The following is a 13,026-nucleotide window of genomic DNA, read 5'->3' on the forward strand; positions in this document are numbered from 1 at the left end:
ATGATTCTCTCTGCTGTCTTTCTGTTTCCTGACCAGGTGAAGTACAAATCAGACGGGATGAAGGATCTGAGCCTCAGCCTTTTCTCTCTGCTTCCTGAGACTCTGGACAGTCAGAGAGCCAAAGAGCTGCTGGAGCTTCAGAGCCAGGTGGGAACATCACCTCCTCTGAACCGACATCCAGAGGAAACTCATCGTTTCTCACAGCTGAAAGCAGCTGCGTTAAACATGCTGATGGCTCAGCTCTGCTTTAATCTGAGGCAACAGGATCCAGATGGTTCAGAGGAGAACCGGTGAACTGAAACAGTTTTTACTCTTCAGGCCAAATACAAAGAGGCCAGTAAGAAGCAGAGTTCATCGTCTCTGTACCACCAACTGCCTGAAACTCTGGAGACGCAACACGCCAAGGAGGCGACGCGGCTGCAGAGCCAGGTACGACGGCAGAGACTCAGTCTGCAGCTCCTGATGATGACGTTGGGTTTTCTGTAGAACTTTGGGTTGAATTAAATGAATTAAAGGGACCAGCTGCTTGATGATCACTGCCATGTTGGCTAACTTCGTCTGTTTTAGCTGCTTTATAAAGAAGGAGTGAAGAAGGAGCTGCAGTGTCCGGTTTACCACCAACTTCCTGAAACGCTGGAGACGCAGTTCGCCCGCGAGGCCGGCCACATGCAGAGCCAGGTACGAGCAAACAGAGGGGGAGGAGCTTAAAGTCACCTGTTACTGACAAACTAACATCCAGCAGGAACACAGGAAAGTTCAACATGGATCCCAGATGGATAACATTTAGTATAAATGTTATTACACAGATTTAAATCAACCTTTAACTTTTGGTAAAAATCTGAATCTGTTCAGGAACAAAGACCAAATAAACCTAAATATGCTTTAATACACAGTGGAAACTGTCTTAGGTTAAATGGATCAGCAAACGTATCTTCTGATTTTATATTTCTATTTGCTGTTGCATCTTTTACTGATCCAAACTGGTAAAAACTATCTGCTCTTCATAAAATTATGGAACATTTCTTCACTATTTTGTTTCTGACTAAAAGGTAAAAAAATAAAAAATCCAGAAGTTGTTATGTTTAAGCATTTAGTTTCTTCATTGGGCCTGAAATTAAAGTAAGAAACAATAATGAGGCAGGAAATGTGATGGAAGAGAGAGAAAACATCTTCAGGATGACAGCTGGTCCTGCAAATAATAATAATAATAATAATAATAATAATAATAATAATAATAATAATAATAATAATAATAATGTTTCTCTGACTGCAGCACAGATACACAGCCGAGGGGAAGCAGCTTCTCTCTCAGAGCGTTTTCTCTCAGCTGCCAGAAACCAGCGACATCAAGTCGGCTAAAGCTGCTTCAGAGCTGCAGAGCGAGGTGAGAGCAGAAACCTCTGGATCCTCTTCATCACAACACTGATGAAGAGCTGATGATGAAGAGCTGACGCTGCTGCAGGTTCAGACGGTTCATCTCTGTTTCAGGTCAAGTACAGGTCGTCTGGCCGGCAGCAGGACGGCAGCAGCTTCTTCTCTGTGATGCCAGAAACTCTGGAGACTCAACATGCCAAGCAGGTTTCTGAGATGCAGAGCCAGGTACACCCCCCCCCCCCCCCCACACACACACACACACACACACACTTAGAGAGGCTAACTCACCCTCATATAATAACAAGAGAGAAACTTCTTGTTCTGGTTTTACAGTAATTTGTTGCTGACTCAGCTGTCTTACTATAACTTATTATTTTTACCAGCTTCCATAACGAGATGTTTAATTTCAAGCTGTGACTCTAAAAGCAGCCGTGATGCTGGATGCACCAGCTGCTGCCTGAGTTTCCTGCTGTTTCTTACCGGCTGCTTGTCGTCTGTCAGGTCAAATATAAATCGGACCTGAAGCAGCTGCAGTCCAGTTTGTTCTCCAGCCTTCCTCAGACGCTGCAGACCCAACGGGCCAAAGAAGTGACTGACCTGCAGAGCCAGGTGAGTCTGTCTGCAGGTAAAACAACAGAGAGTGAAAATAGAAAGATATGATAATATCATCTGGATAAACCAGATGATGAAATGACTTCATCATGTTTTAAAGTTCAGATGAATTTATCACCAACAACCTCAAACTGATTCTTTAATCTTTTCAACTTTTCCTTTTTAATCATGTTCATGTTTGTAGCTGAAGACAGTTTATTCATTTTCATATCTAAATAGAGAAATATGTTAAAGTGTGAGAAAGCAGCAGAAGAAGCTACAGTTAATATCCAGGATAAATTCACATGACGTCATAAAATGTTTAGAGTTCAGGAAGCATGAAGACTCAGCAAACCGACACCCTGTGGAGAGATTTAAAAGTTATTTACTGTAAACTATCAGATCATTATTATAAATATAAACATGTCAGCACCAGGTTAATACTGGACTTTCTGTTCTGGTTCTGAGAAACTATTCACCAGAATAACTTTATTTATTTTAGTTCAGTGATTTCTCCTCATAATCAGCTGTCATGGTTTAACGAGGCTTTACTTCCTGTACATTAAAATAAATACTTACAGATTATCGTTTCATCTGGAGTTTTTCATGACATGTTTTTTTTTCCGTTAAATGTACAGAATCTCACAGCTTTTATGATTTATTTAATGCTAGAGACATTCATTAGATGAGTTCAGTGTTATCCTGTTGCTGCTGCAGGTAAAGTATAAGGAGGGCAGCCTGACGGATTCGTCGCCTCTGTACCAGCTGCTCTGTGAGACGCCGGAGACGCAGCTGAGCCGGCAGGTGATGGAGGTCCAGAGCGAGGTGCGACTCGGCTCTCTGAAACCTGCTGCAGCTCTGTGCCCCTCTGCCTCTCTGCCCTCTGCTCCTTTGCTCTCTGCCCCTCTACCTCTCTGCCCCTCTGCTCCTTTGCTCTCTGCCCCTCTACCTCTCTGCCCCTCTGCTCCTTTGCTCTCTGCCCCTCTGCTCTCTGCCCCTCTACCTCTCTGCCCCTCTGCTCCTTTACTCTCTGCCCCTCTACCTCTCTGCCCCTCTGCTCCTTTGCTCTCTGCCCCTCTGCTCCTTTGCTCTCTGCCCCTCTGCTCTCTGCCCCTCTACCTCTCTGCCCCTCTGCTCTCTGCCCCTCTACCTCTCTGCCCCTCTGCTCCTTTGCTCTCTGCCCCTCTACCTCTCTGCCCCTCTGCCTCTCTGCTCTCTGTCTCTCTACCTCTCTCCTCTTTTCCTCTCTGTCCCTTTGCCCCTCTGCTCTCTGCCTCTCTGCTCAGCTTCTCCTGTCCTGCAGGTGAAGTACAGGAAGGACCTGGAGGATCTGCCCTGCTCTCTGTTCTCTCTGCTGCCTGAAACCCTGCAGACACAGTTTGTTAAAGAAATGGCCGAGACGCACAGCGAGGTGAAAACCTGCAGCTTAACATCAGATAAGATTTAAAAATACATTTAAAGCTCCAAACATGCTGACGTCTGATTGGTCTGCCGCTGATAAATCTGACCAATGAAGTCAGAGAACGCTCCAGCAGTAGATAGAGGTCAGAGGTGATAAGGAGGCTGACTGGTCCGTCTCTCCTTTCAGGTGAAATACAAGCAGGCGGCGAAGGAGCAGACGGCGTCACCTCTTTACTCCTCGCTGCCTGAAACCCTGGAGATGCGACACGCGAGAGACGCTGCAGCGCTGCAGAGCCAGGTGAGTTTCTGCCCTTCCTGTTCCTCCAGTCTGACTCCACCAGGACTGACCGCGTCGCTCTGGACCTTCATCTCAACAGAACAAATACTCAGAAGAAGGAAGGAAGGAGATGAGCTGCCCACTGTACGCCCAGCTGGCTGAAACGGCAGAAACTCAGTTTGCCAGAGAGGTGACAGAAATCCAGAGTGAGGTACGGTTCAGACCTTCATCATGCTGATCAGGTTTCAGTTTGGTTCGATCCGGTCTGGAGGTCACGACCTTCAGCCCGAAGAGGTGGGCTGATCTCACTAGAGATGGATGGATCTCTGATGGTTCTGGTCCCGTCTGTAGAGCCGAGCCGATAAGCTGAAGGTCTGGATTCATTCTGACCTCCATCTGTGGTTCTGGATCCAAACGGCTGAAATGTTCCTCCTGCAGCTCGTTGGACTCGGAGGCTGAAAACATGTTTGGTTCTCTGTAAACGGACCTGAGTTTGTTTCCTCCGTTGGTCTGAACTTTTCCTCCAGATGGGAAATTCTGACCCGAATCCTGGTTCAAACCAAGCAACCAAAACCAGGACTGGTCTCAGTCTGCTGGTCCAGTTCTGTGTGTGTTGCTCTGCGACAGACTGGCGACCTGTCCAGGTGACCCCACCTCTCACCTGGAGCGTTAGCTGGAGAGGCAGCAGCTCCTGACCCACTGAAATATCCAGAAAATGAATGAATGAATGAACGGACGGACGGACGGACGGACGGACGGACGGACGGACGGACGGACGGACGGACGGACGGACGGACGGACGGACGGACGCTTATGAAATGGCACCAATGTGAACTGCAGCACCAAATATTTCCATGTTCGTTTGGTTTGTGGGTCTTTGTTCTGTTCTGACCCAACATTTCTGTCTAATGGGACAAAATATCATCACCTGCATGACAAACTACCAAAAAGCACAATGTGAAAGCAAACTGGAGCAAAAGAAGGAAATAAAGTTCAGTTTTGGTTCGGATCAAACCGAACCGGTCCTGAAACCGGGTTCTGGTGTGAACAGAACCCGGCTTCAGGACCCAGAAAGAGCTTTAGGTTGAGGAGCCTCTGGGTTGCCCTTCTGACTCTAATGTCCATATTTTGACGTTTGTTACTTCCTGAACAGTGATGTAGTTTAAACATGTTCAGCAGCTGATGGATAAAATATTTTTCTTTCTGGTTTTAAATCTCCAGATCAAATATAAGGAAGGAGGGAAGAAGGTCCAGACACTCAGCGTTTACTCTCAGCTCCCAGAAACCAACGAAACCCAGTTTGCTAAAAACGTCTCTGAAATCCAAAGTGAGGTAAAACCAGAAGTTTTCTGAGATCAAACTCTGAAGCTGAAATGTGTGTCTGTCTCTTTAAATCCTGCTGTCGTGTTTCAGGTGAAATATAAAGAGTCAGGAAAAAAAGAAACATCCAGCAGTTTGTACTCGAAGCTTCCTGAGACTCTGGAGACGCAGCATGCTAAAGACGCTACGCAGCTGCAGAGCCAGGTACGCATCTTCGTCCCTCGTCTTCATCGCTCCTCTTCATCGCTCCTCTTCCTCTCTGATATCAGTTTATGTTTCCAGGTGAAGTACAAGCAGCCGCTCGGCGTCTCTCTGTTCCACCGCCTGCCTGAGACGACGGAGACGCAGCTGGCCAAGGAGCTGAGAGACGTTTACAGCCAGGTAAACCCTCAGCCGGGTCACCGTGGCGTCGCCATGGAGACGCTGCAGTCAGCTGTGATTGGTTGATTCCCTCAGGTGAAGTACAGAGAGGAGGGGCAGAAGGAGATGAGCAGGAGCCTTTACTCCCGCCTCCCGGAGACGGAGGAGACGCAGCGGGCAAGAGAGGTGGCCGAGATCCAGAGCCAGGTGATGAAAGACCCAGAATGCATCACTCAGCATCCGTCTGTCTGTCTGTCTGTCTGTCTGTCTGTCTGTCTGTCTGTCTGTCTGTCTGTCTGTCTGTCTGTCTGTCTGTCTGTCTGTCTGTCTGTTCGTTCACATTTTCATATTTACATCTGGATTTAAAAAGCGTACAGAAGTTGATGGATGAAATGTTTTAAATTTTGACATTAAAAAATGTTTTTCAACATTAATAGTTAATGAATCTTCATTTAGCCTCATATAGTCGATATCAGAGGTTTATTAAATATATTTTTGTTATTTTTCTGTGTCCTAGTCAAAGTACAGGAAGGACCTGGAGGATCTGCCCTGCTCTCTGTTCTCTCTGCTGCCTGAAACTCTGCAGACGCAGTTTGTTAAAGAAATGGCCGAGACGCACAGCGAGGCGAGGGAGAAATGTTTTTATTCACATTTTTACTTTATGTGTTCATTTTAGATTCGTGTCTTTTTGTTCCCCAGACAGAGTTTAGTTACAGAATAACTCGTAAAGTCACGCTGCATGTATTCATGTTGGTTTCACTTCATGTAGAGCCTGAATATTTTCTCTGAATCCTTTATTCCTGTTTTTCTGGAAGCTGCTGAAGGTCTCTGACCGTCTGACCGCTGAGTCTCTGCAGGTTAAATACCGGGAGGCCAGCAGGACGGACAGCGGCCGCGCTCTGTTCCACCAGCTGCCCGACACGCTGGAGACGCGCCGCGTTAAAGACGTTACAGAGCTGCAGAGCGAGGTGAACACATGAATTATTCACCACTTTTCAGCCCTGAATATTTCAGCATCAAACATCAGAGCGGCTCGTTCCGTCGTCCTGCAGAGCTCAGCTGTTCTCTGGTTTGGAAACAAAGTTCAGATTTATTTCTCTAGGTGAAGCTGGAGCTGCAGACAAACTTTACTGTCAGAATCATTTAGTTTCTCTACAGTTTGTGAGAAGAACTGAACCAGAACCGAACATCTGGAGCTTTTATGTATTAAAAATCTGATTCTGGAGAAAAACCAGAGGCAAACAGAGAAACAACCTGAACAATCCCACTGCAAGCCGCTGCAGTTTCATGGATTAACAAATAAATCCTGAATCATTTGGGTTTAATACAGACTATAGCTGAGAATCATGTCCAGTATTTTATCCTGCTGTGTATAAAGTTAAACCCAGAGGTCAGAGGTCAGCTCCCTGTGGAACTCCATGTCAAACTGTTTCAGTCTCATTAACGTGTTTCGTTAAAGTCCAGTTCTTAACGGACTCGGCGGGTGACCTTCTGTTTGTGCTGCAGAATAAATACAAGCAGAGCGGGAAAAAGTGCCTGTCGTCTAGTTTCTACGCTCAGCTGCCCCAGACTGCAGAGACGGAGCTCGCCGCCAAGATGGCCGGCCTGCTGAGCGAGGTGAAAGGTCACATTTCAGTTTGCTGGGTGGGAAAGGTTCCTGTGATCATCCTGGCTCTGCATCGTTTCGTCTTTTCCTGCAGAACAAATACAAAGAGGACGGCATGCAGAGCCGCGGCCACAGCCTCTACTGCCAGCTGCCGGAAACCAGAGAGATCAACTTCGCCAAAACTGTCTCTGAGCTGCAGAGCGAGGTGAGGACAGCTCAGACCGGTACCGGTCCAAACCCACTTCCTGTCTGAACGTTTGGCTGGTGATGGTTTGTTCAGGCTAAATACAGGGCGGCCAGCAGGAAGGAGGCGGGCCGCAGCCGGTACCACGAGCTGCCTGAGACTCTGGAGACGCAGCACGCCAAGGAAGCAACGGAGCTGCAGAGCGAGGTACGGATCTGAGGACCGGTACCGGTCCAAACTGAGGTACGGATCTGAGGACCGGTACCGGTCCAAACCGAGGTACGGATCTGAGGACCGGTACCGGTCCAAACTGAGGTACGGATCTGAGGACCGGTACCGGTCCAAACCGAGGTACGGATCTGAGGACCGGTACCGGTCCAAACCGAGGTACGGATCTTAGGACCGGTACCGGTCCAAACCGAGGTACGGATCTGAGACCGGTACCGGTCCAAACCGAGGTACGGATCTGAGGACCGGTACCGGTCCAAACCGAGGTACGGATCTGAGGACCGGTACCGGTCCAAACCGAGGTACGGATCTGAGACCGGTACCGGTCCAAACCGAGGTACGGATCTGAGGACCGGTACCGGTCCAAACCGAGGTACGGATCTGAGACCGGTACCGGTCCAAACCAAAACCCAGGAGGTACGGATCTGAGGACCGGTACCGGTCCAAACGAGCCGAACCTCCTGAGGTTCTGATCTGGAACCAAACTCCTCTTCCTCCTGGATTCACTGTCATCAACCTGAAAACGTTTATTCAGCTCAGAGCTGCACTGTTGGAATCCAGAGGTCATAATTTCCGTTTGGTCAGGAGAAAAGGTCAAAGGTCGTTGTTTCCCCTCCATTTTGACCTCTGATCTAAACCGTGTCTGAACCAAACTGCAGCTTTTCCTCATCCGATGAGGCGTAACGCCTCGGATGGTTCTGATGTTTGGTTGTTTAGCTGATGAGCTGCTGCCTCTGATCCGGTTCAGATCCTGTGAGATTCCTCAGATTCCTCCTCTGATCCGGTTCAGATCCTGTGAGATTCCTCAGATTCCTCCTCTGATCCGGTTCAGATCCTGTGAGATTCTTCAGATTCCTCCTCTGATCCGGTTCAGATCCTGTGAGATTCCTCAGATTCCTCCTCTGATCCGGTTCAGATCCTGTGAGATTCTTCAGATTCCTCCTCTGATCCGGTTCAGATCCTGTGAGATTCTTCAGATTCCTCCTCTGATCCGGTTCAGATCCTGTGAGATTCTTCAGATTCCTCCTCTGATCCGGTTCAGATCCTGTGAGATTCCTCAGATTCCTCCTCTGATCCGGTTCAGATCCTGTGAGATTCCTCAGATTCCTCCTCTGATCCGGTTCAGATCCTGTGAGATTCTTCAGATTCCTCCTCTTATCCGGTTCAGATCCTGTGAGATTCTTCAGATTCCTCCTCTGATCCGGTTCAGATTCATTCACAGGAACCAACTCAGGCAGGCAGCAAACCCAAAATAAGAAAACATTGAGGTCGAAGGGGTTTGCATATATTTTAAACAGTTTCTGAACGTTGATCTGTTTCTGATCTGCAGGTGAAATACAGAGCAGGCAGGAAGCAGCTGAGCTGCAGCCTGTTCTCTCTGCTGCCGCAGACCGATGAGATGAAGTTCGCCAAAGCTGTGATGGAGCTGCAGAGCGAGGTGAGGGACGGGAGAGCAGCTCACAGTTTAAACATGTTAAAACTTGTTTAATAATCAGTGTAACTTCATTTTGCTGCAGAATAAATACAAGCAGAAAGGCAGACAGGAGATCAGCTGCTCCGTTTTCCACCAAATGCCTGAAACCAAAGAGACGGAGTTCGTCAAGCAGCTCTCAGAAATGCACAGTGAAGTAAGACAGACTGAGTTTTCATCAATCTGTCGCTCACAGTAGCGGTACATTCAGTCATAAGTATTATTTGTTTCTGTCGTCCTCAGTATAAGAAGGACCTGGAGGATCTGCCCTGCTCTCTGTTCTCTCTGCTGCCTGAAACTCTGCAGACGCAGTTTGTTAAAGAAATGACCGAGACGCACAGCGAGGCCAGTTCAGGAACAATCTGAGTTATTACAGCCAAGAAAAGACGTTTTACAATCTGCTCATCTTACCGAGACACAATGTTTTTATAAGATAGGATCTTTATTCTGGTTATGTTGGTAGGAGATATAATTACAGAGTGTAAATAAACTTCAGATGCTGCTGTAACCTCAGAAACTACATGAAACATGTCAGGGGTAATTTTATTTTTATTTTATTTTTCCAGAATAAGTACAAGGAGGCCAGTAGGAAGGAGCTGGTTCAGTCTCTGTACTCTCAGCTTCCTGAGACCAAAGAAACTCAGCATGCGAAGCAGCAAACTCAGCTGTGCAGCGACGTACGTCCAGCTCATGATGTCATCATTCACCGCCGAACGTCTCTTATTTCAACGAGGAGAAAATTAAACCTGCATCTTTCAGCTCAGTTAGCTTCTCCTGGTCTTGTTGCAGAAAGCGTACAGGGAGGAGGGGAGGAAGGAGGCGGGTCGCTGTCTGTACGCCCAGATGCCCCAAACCATCGAAACCGTTCTGGCCAAGGAGGCGACCAGGACGCTGAGCGAGGTAAGACCAGAAACCAGGAACATTATTAAAGCAGGATTCACTTTGCTGGATCAGATTTGATAAACACAGAGTTCTCTGTTGGTTATTATTATTATTATTATTATTATTATTATTATTATTCCTGATTTATTGGTTTATTGATTAGCACTCTGGACTCTGAATCCAGCGATCTGAGTTCAAGTCTCTGTAGATCCATTTGTCTCTGATCCCGACATCTTCCATAATTTTTTTTGATCCCAGTCTTAGTTTATGGACTGTAATGAGACATTAGGCTCCAGTATAAGTTTCACAGTTTGTTCACCAAGTTCCTGTTATCTGAGAGGATCTGTCTGATGTAGCAGATCTTCTCCACATCAACATGACTGGATGTTAGCAGATCACATCAAACCTGAAGGTTTCTGAACCTTTTCCTAATTAAACATGAGCTACACCCTTCCTCCACCTCCAGGCCTCGTTAGCGCCACCTGGGGGAACAGCATCACCTGACAGGAAGCGAGCTGACAGAGTCTCAGTGGTAAAATGTGGGGATGTAGATGGAGGTTTTATTTGCCCCTCTGGGGCTGTGATGGAGCTCTGGTGGTGTTTTATGTGCAGAAGCCTGAAAACAGCAGCAGCTGCTGCTGCCTGCAGGCTCAGACTGACCTACTGACCCCAAACCCGGCACAGAGGCCTCAGGCTCAGAGATTAATGATAGGTTTTAGTTTTATTGAGCGTAAAAAAGACACTAAATTATTTATTTAAAATATAGAAAAATCAAAACATTTAATTAATGTTTTGATGAGGAATAAAATCACATCTTTAAAATAAAACAGATGGCTTCTCTGCCAATCTACATGAAATAAAACAATAGTATTTTATCAGTTGATCAGATTTTAAGTGATAATTTATTACTTCCTGTGACACATTTTATTTATCAAGTCTTCAAAATGGGAAAGACATCAGAACATCTCATTAAACTGAGGCAGATGTGACGTAGCTACAGACAATACTAACTAGCTGCACTGGATCCAGATAAAGTCTGAATATCATTAAATAATAATAATAATTTTCCTAAACGACTTTATTTTTTCTCATAATATCTAAAACCATAAAATCTTCTTTTCATTTTTTCCTGGTTCTCCTGCAGCAGTAAAACTCTTTGCTGTGATTCTTTTAGTTGCTCTGGTTGTTCCAGGTGAATCTTGTTAAAACTGACCTGAGCTGCAGCTCCACACATGATGGCGGCCTGGTTGCTGTGGGTGAACTGGGTGAACTGGGTGAACTGGGGCGGAGGCCTGATGCTCTGCTGGTTCCAGGTCACCTGACTGAGCGATGCCTCACCAACTGGAGCGTAGCATCAGAGCCTCCGTCCGTCTGCGTCTCCAGGCGGTTAAACTGTGTCGTCTCTCTCCACTTGAGCCAAATATCAGCCAATCGGTGACTGCGTCTCATTCTGCGTCTGCAGAAATCCTACAAGGAGAAGTTCAACCGTGAGAAGGGGAGGAGCGACTACAGCAGCATGAAGAACCTGCCGGAGGTGGAGCACGCCATGGAGGTCGCCAGGAAGCAGAGCCATGTAAACGCGCCGTTTCCACGGAAACACAAACACAGGCTCGATGATGTTCACACAGATTATTTTACCGCCTCCACCTGCCTGTAGGTCAGCTACAGGTCGGGCAGAGAGGAACTGCAGCGCTACAACCCGGCGCCCGACCGGCCCGACATCATCAGCGCCGCCAACGCAGCCAAGCTGGCCAGCGACGTGAGTCCGCTACACGTCCCATCACGCTCCACATCAGTTTCCATGACAACAGCCGTCCTCTGAGGGTGAAGATTAATTATAGAAGACGCTGAAGACGAACTCGTGTTCGCTCTAAATGAGTCCATGAATGTTTTACAGGACAGATGTGAGTTCAGCAGCTTTAACTCAGGATTTGTTTGAGCCGTCAGCCGGGTGCAGGTCCTCAGGTGTTCAGGTGTTCAGTTCCTCAGGTCCTCAGCTGTTCAGGTCCTGAGGTGTTCAGGTGTTCAGGTCCTCAGGTGTTCAGGTCCTCAGGTGTTCGGGTCCTCAGGTGTTCAGGTGTTCAGTTCCTCAGGTCCTCAGGTGTTCAGGTGTTCAGGTCCTCAGGTGTTCGGGTCCTCAGGTGTTCGGGTCCTCAGGTGTTCAGGTCCTCAGGTGTTCAGGTCCTCAGGTGTTCAGGTGTTCGGGTCCTCAGGTGTTCAGGTCCTCAGGTGTTCAGGTCCTCAGGTGTTCAGGTGTTCGGGTCCTCAGGTGTTCAGGTCCTCAGGTGTTCGGGTCCTCAGGTGTTCAGGTCCTCAGGTGTTCGGGTCCTCAGGTGTTTAGGTCCTCAGGTGTTCAGGTCCTCAGGTGTTCAGGTCCTCAGGTGTTCAGGTGTTCGGGTCCTCAGGTGTTCAGGTCCTCAGGTGTTCGGGTCCTCAGGTGTTCGGGTCCTCAGGTGTTCGGGTCCTCAGGTGTTCAGGTCCTCAGGTGTTCAGGTCCTCAGGTGTTCAGGTCCTCAGGTGTTCGGGTCCTCAGGTGTTCGGGTCCTCAGGTGTTCAGGTCCTCAGGTGTTCAGGTGTTCAGTTCCTCAGGTCCTCAGGTGTTCAGGTGTTCAGGTGTTCAGGTGTTCAGGGACCTGAAGCTGATGGAGGGGTTTAACCAACTGGAGCAGAACAAGATGGAAAGAAAACTGATTCTTCTGTTTTTGTGTTATAATAACAGATATTAATTAATTTATTTATATTTCATGAATATATTTCCTTTCCAAGCCGTCAGACATCAGATCTGTAGAGTCTGATATCGATCGTCTCATATTGATCCTACTGGAATCAAACAGAATCAGTCTGAAGCAGACCCTCTGGAATCCTGTAGATAGATTAAAACAGCAGAGTCTGTCTGGCTGGAGGGAACCAGAACCGGGTCAGAACCTGCTGTGATCCACAGGTTGCCTATAAGCGCAGCGCCAAGCAGCCGGTCTACAGCGATGGATCCATCCTGGACAGAACCGACATCCTGCAGGCCAAACAGGCCTCCAGGCTGGCCAGCCAGGTAACACACAGCCGCCTACACCGGACCTGCCTCACCTGCAGGGGGCGCTCACCTCTCTGTCCTGCAGGTGAAGTACAAGGAGAGCTTCGACCGGCTCTTAAAGGGCCAGCGGCCACGCTACAACCCCATGGACTGCGTCTCCTTCAAACACACACAGGCTGCAGCTGCTCTGGCCAGTCAGGTGGGGGCGCCATGTCTCACTGCTGAACTTTGAGCTTTCATTACTCACCCCAGTCCACAGGGGGTCAGAGGTCACAGCTGTTGAGCTGCTTTAATCGGTCTGTCT

At 47.9% G+C, this 13,026-nt stretch overlaps 1 protein-coding gene and 1 long non-coding RNA gene across 2 annotated transcripts in view; one reads left to right on the plus strand and one right to left on the minus strand.

Annotated features, from left to right (window-relative positions):
• The window catches only part of LOC103457026 (uncharacterized), a 39,165-nt gene that overhangs the window by 14,022 nt on the left and 12,117 nt on the right, over positions 1-13,026 (plus strand). Inside the window, exons 26-53 of the mRNA XM_081601758.1 lie at positions 37-147; positions 319-429; positions 568-678; positions 1,274-1,384; positions 1,489-1,599; positions 1,876-1,983; positions 2,683-2,790; positions 3,269-3,376; positions 3,554-3,664; positions 3,744-3,854; positions 4,865-4,975; positions 5,057-5,167; positions 5,246-5,344; positions 5,420-5,530; positions 5,841-5,948; positions 6,181-6,291; positions 6,830-6,940; positions 7,024-7,134; positions 7,210-7,320; positions 8,672-8,779; positions 8,859-8,969; positions 9,056-9,157; positions 9,379-9,489; positions 9,602-9,712; positions 11,157-11,267; positions 11,352-11,453; positions 12,636-12,740; positions 12,808-12,921. Coding sequence (XP_081457884.1) covers positions 37-147; positions 319-429; positions 568-678; positions 1,274-1,384; positions 1,489-1,599; positions 1,876-1,983; positions 2,683-2,790; positions 3,269-3,376; positions 3,554-3,664; positions 3,744-3,854; positions 4,865-4,975; positions 5,057-5,167; positions 5,246-5,344; positions 5,420-5,530; positions 5,841-5,948; positions 6,181-6,291; positions 6,830-6,940; positions 7,024-7,134; positions 7,210-7,320; positions 8,672-8,779; positions 8,859-8,969; positions 9,056-9,157; positions 9,379-9,489; positions 9,602-9,712; positions 11,157-11,267; positions 11,352-11,453; positions 12,636-12,740; positions 12,808-12,921 — 3,060 coding nt within the window. The remainder of the gene's footprint in view (positions 1-36; positions 148-318; positions 430-567; positions 679-1,273; positions 1,385-1,488; positions 1,600-1,875; positions 1,984-2,682; positions 2,791-3,268; positions 3,377-3,553; positions 3,665-3,743; positions 3,855-4,864; positions 4,976-5,056; positions 5,168-5,245; positions 5,345-5,419; positions 5,531-5,840; positions 5,949-6,180; positions 6,292-6,829; positions 6,941-7,023; positions 7,135-7,209; positions 7,321-8,671; positions 8,780-8,858; positions 8,970-9,055; positions 9,158-9,378; positions 9,490-9,601; positions 9,713-11,156; positions 11,268-11,351; positions 11,454-12,635; positions 12,741-12,807; positions 12,922-13,026) is intronic.
• LOC145549440 (uncharacterized) lies at positions 2,953-3,245 on the minus strand. Its single transcript, XR_014085425.1, has 2 exons — positions 3,085-3,245; positions 2,953-3,030 (listed from the first exon to the last, which is right to left on the minus strand). It is a non-coding gene; the product is annotated as an uncharacterized LOC145549440 (long non-coding RNA).

This window comes from Poecilia reticulata, chromosome 20 (genome assembly GCF_904066995.2).
Source record: "Poecilia reticulata chromosome 20, P_reticulata-male-v2, whole genome shotgun sequence".
NCBI classification, from domain to species: domain Eukaryota; kingdom Metazoa; phylum Chordata; class Actinopteri; order Cyprinodontiformes; family Poeciliidae; genus Poecilia; species Poecilia reticulata.